At 35.3% G+C, this 13388-nt stretch overlaps 1 protein-coding gene across 1 annotated transcript; it reads left to right on the top strand.

The window, feature by feature from the left end:
• Nucleotides 1-2148, top strand: LOC136250235 (solute carrier family 53 member 1-like). Its single transcript, XM_066042418.1, has one exon. The coding sequence runs from the start codon at nucleotides 30-32 to the stop codon at nucleotides 2067-2069; it is 2040 nt and encodes a 679-aa protein (XP_065898490.1). The 5' UTR covers nucleotides 1-29; the 3' UTR covers nucleotides 2070-2148.
• Nucleotides 2149-13388: the final 11240 nt, after the last annotated feature.

The raw sequence follows: 13388 nt of genomic DNA on the forward strand, positions 1-13388 counted from the left end.
TATATATTTTTTGTGATTCTAGGAATGTGATGGCACTGTCTTCTACTGAGCTCGAGAAGGAGCTTCAGCCAGTTGCGTACGGGACATTTTTTGGTCATGATGGTGACTCCAGAGTACAGGCAGACTTACCGCTGCTTCAAACAGGAGTTGACTTCACCAAACTACGAAAATTTCTACCAGTCAGCACTCGAGTCAATAAAAGTGACAGCGATGTTAGTTTCCTTTCCCATGAGAACACAACGGTGGACTTAACTTTCCCTGCTACTACTTCAGGAGACCAAGCACGAAACGATGGTCGTGAAAACAGAAGTCTTTCAAGTGACAAACCTTCACATGCCTTGCATGCCTCAGTTGCTCGCTCAGCTGATACTGATAAGTTTCTCGCTGAGTGTGAGTTACAGTTTTCCAGGCTATTTGCATTCATAGACAGAAGTATTGAAGGGATCGAGAGACGTCTTGAAGTTGGAAAGTGTGACCGTTTGTTGGTATCAAATGACCACTATGCTAGTTTGTCACAGTCGTTTTCTGTTGGTGGCCCAACCAAGAGGGAACTGAGCAAGAAAGATTTGAGAGAAAATGTAGCATTTTGTGACACAGCTTTGGAACATGTACGACGACTTAAAGACTGCTTGATGTTAAACCTACAACAATTGTACGGAATATTGGAGTGTTATAGTACAACTTTTCCAGATGACAGAAATGCCATTGTGGAGTTTGAAATATCACAACGACAAACTATTAGTGATTTGACTAGTGATCTAGAACAGTGTAAAGGTAACGTGACTGAACACAAAAGTTATGCTGAGGCTCGACTAACTGTTGTGAGTTGGAAGGACTTGATGATACCAGAACGTAAACAGTTAACATTTTTTGCATTTGCTCATTTTATTATATTTCTGTTATCAGTTGCAGTGCTGTGTTGGTTTGGTGGAGGAGACGATCGCTATGTTGGTTTGTTCTATCTATTCCGTGGTCCAATGTTTATCATATTGTGCCTTTATTTGTATAGTTTGAATCTAGTAGGATGGGCAACCGCTAAAGTGAGGTATATAGACATATTCAATTTTTCAAGTGCTGAAGAGACTCCCACTCCATATGTTATCTTTAACATTGCTGGTGTTTTGAGTTTAACTTTTGCTATGTTCGTATCGGCACTACTCCTTGTTGAGCATTTAGAGACAACAGAAACTCCAGAGAGAATTCTACCATTAACAATGTGGATAATTACTATACTGTTTTTGTTGAACCCATTCAAGTGGTTCATCCGAAAGGGACGCTGGAAAGTAGTCAAAGTATTTTGGAGGGTTTTGTTAACTCCATTCTACCAAGTACATTTTGGAGATTACTGGTTACTTAATAATCTTAACAGTACCATTGTAATCTTTCTGGATTTTGAGTTTTTGATTTGTTTCTGTGCGTATGTGTGGCCATTAGATAAGGAAGAAGATGGCAGAGTTTGTAATGATAATGGTTATGCTGTGAGACCCATCATATCATGCTTGCCAGCTTTTTTGCGGCTGATGCAATGTCTGAGGTGCTTTCATGACACTAAGAATTACGTTTACATAATTGATGCAGTAAAGGCCTCTACAACCTTTCCAGTGGTCATTTTATTTGTGCTGTTTTCTGAAGATCATCCTCGCCTGACTGAACACTTCAAGTTGGAGTCATCAGAAGGTTACATCTTCATTGCTTGGTTGGTGTCATCAGTGATACATGCTGTCTTTAATTTCATCTGGGATATCTACATGGATTGGGGTCTCCTTCATTATAAAAATTTGCTACGCGAGAAGCTTATTTACAGATGGAGAACACTCTATTACTTGGCAATAATTGAGAATCTTATTCTACGATTTGCCTGGTGTCTGAAGCTGTCTCTTGGTCTTCATCTAAGTGCTCGGTACAACCTGTTCTACACACTGTTAGCCTCACTTGAAATACTGCGTCGGTTTGTGTGGAATTTCTTCCGAGTAGAATATGAACATGTGAAACTCATTGCATTGTCAACTTGTGGGGAAGATAAAGATGAGGACAGGGAAATGTTATTACCGGAACATTCCATTAACTAGTCATGGAATAGTTGGAAAAGTAAATGGTGCTGGAATAATGTGTGTTTGTGTACTGTTTTATAACTTGTTATTTTGTAAAGTATTATACCAATTCCGAACAGCAGATTGTTACATACCAGGTACTTGTATAGTGTTTTTTGCAGGTACAGGTGTGTATACTGCATGTCTTGCTATAAGGTACATGTATAAAAGAGCTAGTTAATAACATAAAGCATGGCGTGGAGGCTAGGAGAATTTGGCCAATGAGCAGCATTTCACCAAACTCATATCTAGCATAAATCTGTTGCTAGTAGCAAATTTGACAAACATTCATGTAGCCAAAACATTGCCAAACTTTTTGTAAGTCCAGGAGATTTAGTACCTTCATGGAGCCATCAAGGTTATGTTTACTATTGAACACAACATGACAGTACATATTTTCTCCTGTTCTCTTAGTAAACCTACAATGCTGCATACAAAAGGAATGTTGACAAGTATTTATACAAATTTCCAGCTTCTTGTACAGGTGATTAGGGATGGTCACTGCATTCTGGTTCATGAGTTTTGTTTGTCTTATCAGCAAGAGTACATCATATTAGAGGAGAGAATATTGTGTACTCTTGTCAGTTAGTATAGACCATTGTGTGCTACATGTATGAAGAAAATTTTGAAGAGTGTTATTTTGAAATGCAATTGTTATGCTAACAATGGTTTGGGCATTGGTAAAGATAGAAAGCTTCAATTCACTTATTTAAATTTTCAGTTTGTAACAAATCAACCAGATCTATAGCTAGCAGCATACCTTTAGTTAGGAAATGCAAAGTTAATTCACTGCAGATTTGTCATCAACAACAGTACTGTATTTCAAGGTTGTGAATATAGTTAATACAAATGTAAATGCAATTTCTTGAATTGTTATATATAAGACACATTCCTGCATTATACTGCATATAAATTAGAATTGCGAGGAAATGCTTACAAACTGTACAAGATGAACATGATCTCTGTAGTCAAAATTTGTGCTTGTGGTATATTTTAAAACTTAATAACTTAAACAATGTTTAGACTATGGCCATGCAGTTTACGTTCCTACTTTATTGAAAGTTACAGGATGTGAGCAGATGTTGTAAATTCTATTTTGGTACTGAGAGCTGTATAGTATTATAAGTGATGAGGAGTATATGTTTGTGCCCTTTGCCTGATCTTTGTAGGCCTGGTCTTCCTCTGAAGCACATCTAGGATTTCACAACAGGGTGGTGCTGAATTCTATAATCCAAGAAATAAATGAGATACTGTACATACATGTCAGGCTCCCTCCTAAATCATGTTTGCGAAAAAGGATATTTTTTTGTTTGAGTTTGAAATCCTTTGTGTCTGAGAGACGCAGTTCCCCAACACTGTAGCTTTGTTGTTTTACTAGTGGTTAATTTTCATTTGAATTACGTAGCATTGTAGAAGGCATTCTTTATAAATGGAATATTAACCCATGATCATGCAAACATCAAGGTTTCTAGTTGAAACTGAAAGTATTTACTGTTTAGCCACAAGAAGTTGTTCAGACAAAGTACCAATGTAGTTATAGAAAGTTGTATCTTATTATGGACCAGTGCATGGAAATAATATTAGAGTTTCAACTTTGGTATGGTAGTATGTTTAACACAATGGTGAGGTAACAGAGCAGAAGTCAACACAAAGGATCCACCTTACACACTAGTCTATTGACTAGCACATTAATGCATGGGGTCCATTATTAGCTATAGAGTTGTTGACTGTTCTATTAGAGTATTTCGTTTAATTTTGCCTAATGTTATTTTGAGTACCTCTCATGATCTTTGGAAAGCTAAGCCTTCCCTGCTAGTTTTATCTTCAACACTTTTAACTGTGTATCTATCTTATGAGTATATCAGTGTTAGATAGAGTTGGGGTAGTTACTCCAGAAAAGTAACTAGTTACTCGTATATAATGTAATTTAGTTACAGTTACTTTTGTAAATACTTTAATTACCAGTTGCTTTCATATACTTGTATGTTAACTTCTGTAACATGTTTTCATTATTATTATGCTCAGATAATTACACGCCTTATAGCAAGGGAAGAAGAAGAGTAGCTACTCTACTACGTATATTCATGAAGCAATAATTCTGTGGAAATTTCAGCTCAGTTTCAAAATATTGTTTTGTTTGTTGCTCAAGAAATAGTACACAGAATATTACTGTAGCATGTCTGATGCAAACAATTGAAGAGTGTTTTTGCTTTTAAAGTATGATTATATACTAGTCACTATGTAACTATTGTAACCTGTTGCTAATTTAACTAGCTAGCTACTTTTCAGACATTTAAATTATCATAACTGCTTTATAAAATGTAGTGACCAGCTGTCAATAATCTTCATTTACAAAATATTTTCATAATATTGTTATAAAAAGTAAACAAACAAGTATAAGGAAAAATTAAGAATTGTAAGTTTGATTAGGGATCACAGAAATAAAAACTACATTTAATCCCTAAGTCAGTCATGGTTTATAGACTGAAGTATATAGGTATTAAAAATTCATTTCCATTAGAAAATGGTATGCATTAATCCAAACAAGTGTCTGTAACAACATAAAACACTACCAAAGAACCTCTAAAAGATGAAAATTTGTAACCCCAGATCACCAATAATGGTATCCATGTACAAGTTACAAAACACACACACTATTAGATTGTGTAGTTACCTTAGTGTAACTTAGTTTTAAAAGTAACTAGTTACCTATCGACTGTTCTATTAGAGTAGTTTACATATTACTGCTCTATTAAAGTATTTCTATTTTTCCTTGCATGTATGCCTGATCATCATTTAAATCATGCAGTGCAAGGAGGAAAATATGTGATCCTTGATCCCAAAATGAGTATATTGAAACCATCATAAATAGGTTATACGTTAACCATAGATATACGTACCTGGGGTTTGTATATCTACGAATTAACTACATATTCATATTAAAAACAAGCTGAAGACTATTCACACCGTATTGAAGTACAGAGACACCCAATTATGCTCTTTACATGTATATGCTATGAAGAAATTGGGATATTAAAATAAGTTTGACATTGGTGTGTCAAGGTTGAGATACTCTAATAGAATATTCAATTGATAAATTAATTGTGATTTGTAGCAGTATAAGCACTGAGTACACTAACAGGTTCTATCTCAGAAAATTACTATTCCAGGTAAGTTAACCTAAGCATACACTTAGACTTATCAAATAGATTACGTAGTTTTAAAAATGCTAGAGTCTTAGAATGTAAGTATTCTTCATTCAACAAGCAAGTTATGAGAAAAGAAATTAGCTTTTATACCATGGAGTTCCATTGTTCTCCTTCTAGTGGAGTATAAGCACTGTTTTATCTTTACCACTCCTCATGATCAGGTCTCCTGTCCATCCCCCCACCCAACCCCAACATGTAGTGTCTCCTAGATCCACCTAAGCAGAGAATGTCAACCCAAGAAGTGCAGTGCAATAGTGGAAGTAGCAGTGTTGTGGATCACAATATCAGGTCAACACTGTAAGTCATCACCATAGAGCTGTGGTGAGGGTGACTCACTGGACCATAAGTTTTGCAGCTAAACTTCACAAAATGGAAAATTAGAAAAATAAATCTGAACGCTAAACTGTATAGCATTGTGTTGATAATCGTATAGTTATCTGTATTGTTGTAATAAAGATATAATTTTTATAGTAACAGAATACTAATCAATGACTGGAATTCATTACCCAAATCTATTGTTGTTCCCCTTCTGTTAATTCACCACTGGACAGACATTACAGTAATTGCTTACTGGGTATTTGATTTTGTATAGTAATTAGTGTAGCTAAGTATATATACTGTATAATATTATCTAATCCAAAACAGCCAAGCTGTAAAAAAGAGTGTGGCCCCCAAAAAGGCCAGGGTGAAAAAAGATATGAATCCAAGGTGGTGGCCAAGAAATGGCTGTGATGGTAGGTTAATGGCAAAAATTTTAATAACGACAATTGCGATGAATTTGGTGCCAAATCCTAGTGAAAAGTGGAAGAGGCAATGCAAATTCAGCTGAATTGTCATTTTTAAAAAAAATTGCTATTAACCTACCATCACAGCCATTTCTTGGCCACCACCTTGGATTTCACATCTTTTTTCACCCTGGCCTTTTGGGGGGCTGCACTCTTTTTTACAGCTTGGCTGTTTTGGTTTAGATAAATACTGAACAAATACACATGTGTTTCTTAATGACTCCTAACACCCTATATTATAAGGGGGCAAAGAATTGTAAATTTAAACAAGTATATAGAATAGGGATTGAAGTTGTGATTCTGAAAAAAAACTGCGTAAACAAGAAGTAATAGGGATGGTGATTCACAATACTGCTTAATACATCAATACAAGCCAAACAGCTTGATTTGTGTACATTATACAGTACAATAGTACTGTATAGTAGGGACCACAAAGGAATAGGCGTGGCCCATGAAATAATACCACCCAAAACAGCCTCAATTTCCCCCAACGATGATGACGCAGTACCATACACTACGATAGTAGTGTATAATAGGGACTACAAAGGACTAGACGTGGCCCACGAAATAATATCACCCTAAAAACAGCCTCAATTCCCCTAACAACAATCAGGCAGTATTGATTAGGTAACACTAAGTCCAAACAAGCTTTCAGATCAACCTGAAATGCTTTCAACAAGTTCTACGGAATTTTAAAAATTGTTTATTTAACGGAATTTTCTACTGACTGAGGAAGTAAATAACTAACTGATGCCTTCAAACAAGCATAATGCGATAACGGCTAAGGCTACGGGCTTGATTTTTTCACTGTTTGACGTTGCTTTGGCCCAACAGGTGCCTTTTGGCATACCGTCACACATACAATGCATTCTTAATGGACTTACCAGTGTCCTCCTTTGTGTCCCATTCATCTTTGCTGACAGCGAAAAGTGTCAATTTGGTGATAGGACATGATGGCTTCCTTTCATAACGGAAATCGTCCGCATTTGTCATAGTAGCTATTTTGATATCAGAGGTACTTTTCAAATAGTTCTTGATTCCTACTGCTGTGTAAAGGGTTGAACATAGCCAACAACGAAGCGTAATAGATATTTCACTTTTCAGACGATAATTGTTATAACTGGGGCGTGCGGCACCATTTCTTTCGGTATGCGTGCATTGCAGAGGTACTTTCGAACAGTTCTTGATTCGAAATGCTGTGTAACAGGTTGAACATAGCTGACAAAAAGTGTAATGGACACTGCACTCTTCAGACAATAATTTGGGCACGCATCGCTATTTAAGATGCGGCATGCATGGGTTCGAAATGCTGTGTAATGGACGCGTAATGGATACTTTTCAGATGATAATTGGGGCACGGCGCCATTTCAGATACAGTATGTGTGGGTTCACCAGTCATAATAATTATTTACAAAAAAAAGTTAACAAACAAGTACACATGGAATTTTCAACTAAAGTAGGGACCATAACACATCAATAAAAAGTATTGAACCAAGCTGGAGTAGTGCACGATATTAAATCACAGTAAAACAATAAGAAGTGTTATTGTCGTTTTACTGTGATTTAATATCATGCACTACTCCAGCTTATTTCAGTACTTTTTATCGATGTGTTATGGTCCCTACTCTAGTTGAAAATTCCAAATTTTTCTGTGTACTTGTTGAATTTAAGATTCCTATTTTGGCATTTTCGATCCCTATTCTATATACTTGTTTAAATTTACAATTTTTTGCCCTCGTAGTATTAATTTTGCTTTCATGACAGTCATGTGTGTCTGGTACTGAAATATCCATCATATTGTCATTGGTTTTGTATCTGGAGCTCACCTGATACTGTCAACTTTGAGTGGCAGGAAACAAACATGTTGACTACTTGAGTATAGTAGATGTTCTGGAAAGTAAGAAATTGGTGTAAAATGTGTGAAAATTTGTTACACATACTATCGGTGACCTACAACACTGGATCCTTGAAATATTGTTTCTCAATACTGGTAAATACTGTTGACCTGGTGACAGATACCATTACTTGCTACTGGCTTTTCCTGGAACATTGCAACCTTTATCTGCCACTATTGTACAGTATAGTGTCACATAATGTGACATACATTATGTTATCAACAGGGAATTTGTGACAATTCAATTATTCTTGTTAGTTTCAGCAAGAGTTCAAAATATTTGTATGGGGGAGAGTGTCTAACTGGAGTACATTCTGCAAACACACTGCTGCAAGTAATTATAACACCTCAGGCTTCTCTTAGAAGAAAGGCTTGACCTTATCAACACCAATCATCACCTGTCAACAGTTCTTTGTCATCAGTAGAATCAGGCTAGAGGTGTACATATGATCAAAAGTGAACTTGCAGCAGTGTGTTTGTACAGGCCATAACTCTGAAACCAATAGTTCTTTTTATGAACTCTTGGTTTCAGACAGGAAGTTCTAAGAAACTGCTTCAGCAATATCAGAAACCTTTCTAACACCACAATGTGTTTGCTCTTTATCATGGACCAACATACTAGCTACTCTATTTTAGGTTTACTTTAAACTTATCATAATTATAATCGTACCGTCAACTTTACAAATTATTGTTTTCTTTGAAAATACAAACACTTAACAAATACACATGATCTGTTTTTTTTAGTGACTCTTAACTTGTGATAAACACCTTGTATATAGACACTAAGAAACTGGTAATATTGTACAAATCAAGTTGCATATTCAGTTATAATTCCTGTGGTAGTACAATTTTTCTGTTTGGTTTATCACCAATCGTGTTCAAAGCAATTATGGCCTGTTAGTGAAAAATTATACTGATCTAATCAGACAAAACATCATGTAGTTGACATCATTTTAAAGCCATTGTAAAAGTTCATAGAAGAAATTCCTGTAAATGTGTAGGCTCATAAATTGTCATAATTCATCCCTACTCACTCCTCTTTCCTTTCATTAACACACGTTTAAAGGTTTGTAGTGGTAGTGAAGTCACTGATGTTTATTATTAACTTTGCTGTTTTTTGATAACTGTATTATAACAGGCTTACTTGTATGCACAAAATTTGTATGTGTGTGCCACATTAATACAGGTTTTGCTTTTTTACTTTTCTGTGTCCACTTCTTTACTGGTTAAGGTGATAACAAATACAGCCTAGAGATTAGATGCAAAGGAGTCTACTTGAAAATGCTTCATAATACATACAATTCTTGATATATATATATATATATATATCAAGAACACATCTAAAGTGGATTGTTATATACATACCATAGTTGATAAAGTCATTCGTGCATGCTTGACTCAGAATCATTATTATTTAAACACAGTATTTCAAATACTATGTGTGTCTGGTCCTGAAATATCCATCATGCTGTCATTGTTTTTATAACTGGAGCTCACCTGATACTGTCATCCTCGAGTGGCAGGAATCATATCTGTTTGCTACTTGTGTATAGTAGATGTTCTGGAAGGTAGGGAATTGGTTTTAAATGTAAAAATTAAGTAGCTACACATTCTTGGGATCTATAACACTCTGAATACTTCAAACCAGTGTTTCTCACAACTGGTAAATGCCAATAATGGCCCGATAACAGGTACCGTCACTGAATACTGGCTATTCCTTGGACATCATGGTAACCTTTGTAACCAGTAAAGGATCTAGGTGGTTTTCTGTGGCTTCAACAGAAACTCCCTTTTAAATTTAGCTCAGTGGCAGTCTAACTAGCTACATTATTGTTGTGTTGACAATTTGTCATAGTAAACAACTATATAGCACTGTATTTTAATAGCATGAATGCAATTGTACTTAACTAACACCATTTATAGCTATTAAACCCTCAGCAACACTTCACTGTTCACCTCCCACTACATTAAAAATGATTGAGTTACTCTAATAGAGCAGTCAATAACTACTCTAATACAGCAATCCGCCACAACTTTTGTCCTATAGTGTTTACAGTTTAATGCATTGGATATACTGTTACAATAATTGTTAACTAAAAGTATGTAGCTTAAAATCAGATCTTATAGAGCTTGAATTTTTCTGGAGAAATCCCCTCATTATCTTCAGCTATGTATATCAACTTTAGGATATCCCTTTAATAATCCTAGATCTGCAGCTGCCACTGGGAACTGAACTCCCCTGCATCTGCCACTGTTGTGCAGCATAATTGTGTCATATTTATGTTATCATTACATAAATTTTGTGGCAACTTGTCTTGTTCAATTATGCTTGTTCACATAATAAGTTTCAATCAGGAAGTTCTAAGAAACTGCTTCAACAATGTCAACATCATCAGAAACCTTTCAAATTATTTTTATAGTATCACAATGCCACAATATGTTTGTTCTTTATCATGGACTGACATAAAGTAATATACTAGCTACTCTTAAGGTTTTATGTAAGTCTACTTTAAATTTATCGTCATTATTAATTGTAATATCAACTTCATAAATTGTGACTGGGGCCTGTGAAAATAGGGCATATGCCATGTGGGCACATGATTTTCATACTTCTGTCTTTCATAACTTTTTATACATTATGCTATGGCACTGCAATTTTCAGCTCGTAGGAAGCATTTAATTGGCTTTGTAATGCAAGTCATTGAATGCAAATATTCTATTCCATCACTGAGGTATGATGACCTTTAGTGTGATGGGGTTGTAGTTTGTGCCCACATACCCTGTTTTCACAGGCAAGGTCACAATTATTGTTTTCTTTGAAAATACAAACACTTAACAAATACACATGATCAGTTTCTTAGTGACTCTTAACTTGTGATAAACACCCTGTATATAGACACTAAGAAGCTCCTAATATTGTACAGATGAGTTTCATAATCAGTTATAATTCATGTGGTAGTAAAATTTTTCTGCTTGGTTCATCACCGATAGTGTTCAGAGCAATTATGGTATGACAGTGAAAAATTATATTGATCTAATATCAGACAAAACATCATGTAGTTGACATCATTTTAAAGCCATTGCAAAAGTTCATAGAAACATAAAATTCCTGTATATGTGTAGGCCATAAATTGTACTAATTCATCCTTACCCATTCTGTAAACACATGTTTAAAGGGTTGTAGTGGTAGTGAAGTCACTAATGATGTTCATTATTTGTTGTTTTTGATGACTGTACAGGCTTAAGAAACAGCCTCGATGTATGCACAAATTTTACATGTATGTACTATATAAATACATCTCAAACAGGTTTTGCTTTTACACCCTTCTGTGTCCAGGTGTTACTGTACATGTGTATCAAGAACACATCTAAAGTAGATTGTTGTTATATACATACCATAGTTAATAAAGTCATTCATGCATACTTGACATAGAATAATCATTTTGAACACAGTATTCCAAATGCTAACACTGTATTATTCCTATTAATCTCATCCTTTAACTGAAGCCTTAACTGAAGTATTAATAACTTTAGTGTGGGACTGATTTGCCTTCATGTACATGATAGTCATGTGTGTTTGGTCCATCATATATGTATATATTATACTGTCATTGGTTTTATATCTGGAGCTCACCTGATACTGTCAATCTCGAGTGGCAGGAATAACTACTTGGGTATAGCGGATAGCAAATGTTCTGAGAGGTAGGGAATTGGTTTAAAAATGTAAAATTTATAAGTAGCTATACATTCCTGAATATTTAAAACCAGTGTTTGTCGCCTGGTAAATGCTGATGGTGGCCAGATAACAGATATCATCATTGATTACTGGTTTTTCCTGGGACATCATGGTAACCGTTGGAACCAGTGTAGGATCTAGGTGGTTTTCTGTGGTTTTGACAGGAACCTCCTTTTAAATTTAGCTCAGTGGCAGTCTAACTAGCTACATTATTGTAGTGTTGACAAATTTTCATAGCAAACAACTATATACCACTATATTTCAGTAACATGCATATAATTGCACTTACCTTACACCACTTATAGCTATTAAACCCTCAGCAACACTTTACTGTTCATCTCCCACTACATTAAAATGATTGAGTTACTTTAAAAGAGCTATTCTAATGCATAGTGTTTGCAGTTTAATACATTGGATTTACTGTTGGATCTCAGAGCTCAAAATTTTCTGCAGAAATGCCATCAGATATCTTCAGCTATTAATATATATCAACTTTTAGAAACCCCCTTTTAAAATCCCCCTTTTAAAATCCTATAGATCCACCACTGGGGACTGACCTCTCCTGGATTTGCCACTGTTGTACAGTACAATGGTGTCATATACATAATTTTGTTATGGTTACATATGTTATCATCACATAAATTTTGTGGCAATTTGTCTTGTCTAATTACATTTGTTCACAAAAATATAGGTTTCAATCAGGAAGTTCTAAGAAATTGCTTCAACAATATCAATAGAAACCTTTTGAAGTATTTTTATAATATCATAATTATACACCACAACGTGTTTGGTCTTTATCATGCATGGACTGACATACAGTAGCTACTCTATTTTAGGTTTTATGTAAGTATACTTTAAACTTATTGTAATTATAATCTAAACCAAAACAGCCAAGCTGTAAAAAAAGAGTGTGGCCCCCCAAAAGGCCAAGGTGAAAAAAGATGTGAAATCCAAGGTGGCGGCCAAGAAATGGCTGTGATGGTAGGTCAATGGCAAAAGTTTTAATTACGACAATTCAGGTGAATTTGCATTGCCTCCTCCTTAGGATTCGGCACCAAATTCACCTGAATTGTCATAATTAAAACTTTTGCCATTAACCTACCATCACAGCCATTTCTTGGCCGCCACCTTGGATTTCACATCTTTTTTCACCTTGGCCTTTTGGGGGGCCGCACTCTTTATTTATAGCTTGGCTGTTTTGGCTTAGATATCACTTCTTCTTGTATTGCAAGTCACAAAGCTGGCTTTGGTGCTTCCGTTTAACTTTTTTTTTCTTTCTTTACTGCAGGAATTGTGGAACAAAGGAAGTAATTGTGTGTATAGCTTTTGTCTATTTAAATAATTTTTTTAAATTATTTGTATATTTAACACTGAATGATAGTAGTTAATAAGGTGACTTCTTACATAAGGTGACTTCTTACATAACTGAACTGTAGCTGAAACTCTCATTTTTTGTAGCTGAACTCTTTTCAGGGTGATTTGTTTCTAGCTGAACTCTCTACAGGATGATTTGTTTCTAGCCGAACTCTCTACAGGTGATTTGTTTGCAGCTGAATTCTCTACATGGTGGTTTCTTTGTAGTTGAACTCTCTACAAGGTGACTTGTTCTAGCTGAACTCTCTACAGGGTGGCTGAACTCTGTACACTTCAGTAAGTGATAAATATAAATAGCAA

Source organism: Dysidea avara, chromosome 1 (genome assembly GCF_963678975.1).
Source record: "Dysidea avara chromosome 1, odDysAvar1.4, whole genome shotgun sequence".
Classification (NCBI taxonomy): Eukaryota; Metazoa; Porifera; class Demospongiae; order Dictyoceratida; family Dysideidae; genus Dysidea; species Dysidea avara.

Bases quoted from the DNA above. Each gene is read 5' to 3' on its own strand.
- LOC136250235 (XM_066042418.1), top strand. From the start codon at position 30: ATGGCACTGTCTTCTACTGAGCTCGAGAAGGAGCTTCAGCCAGTTGCG.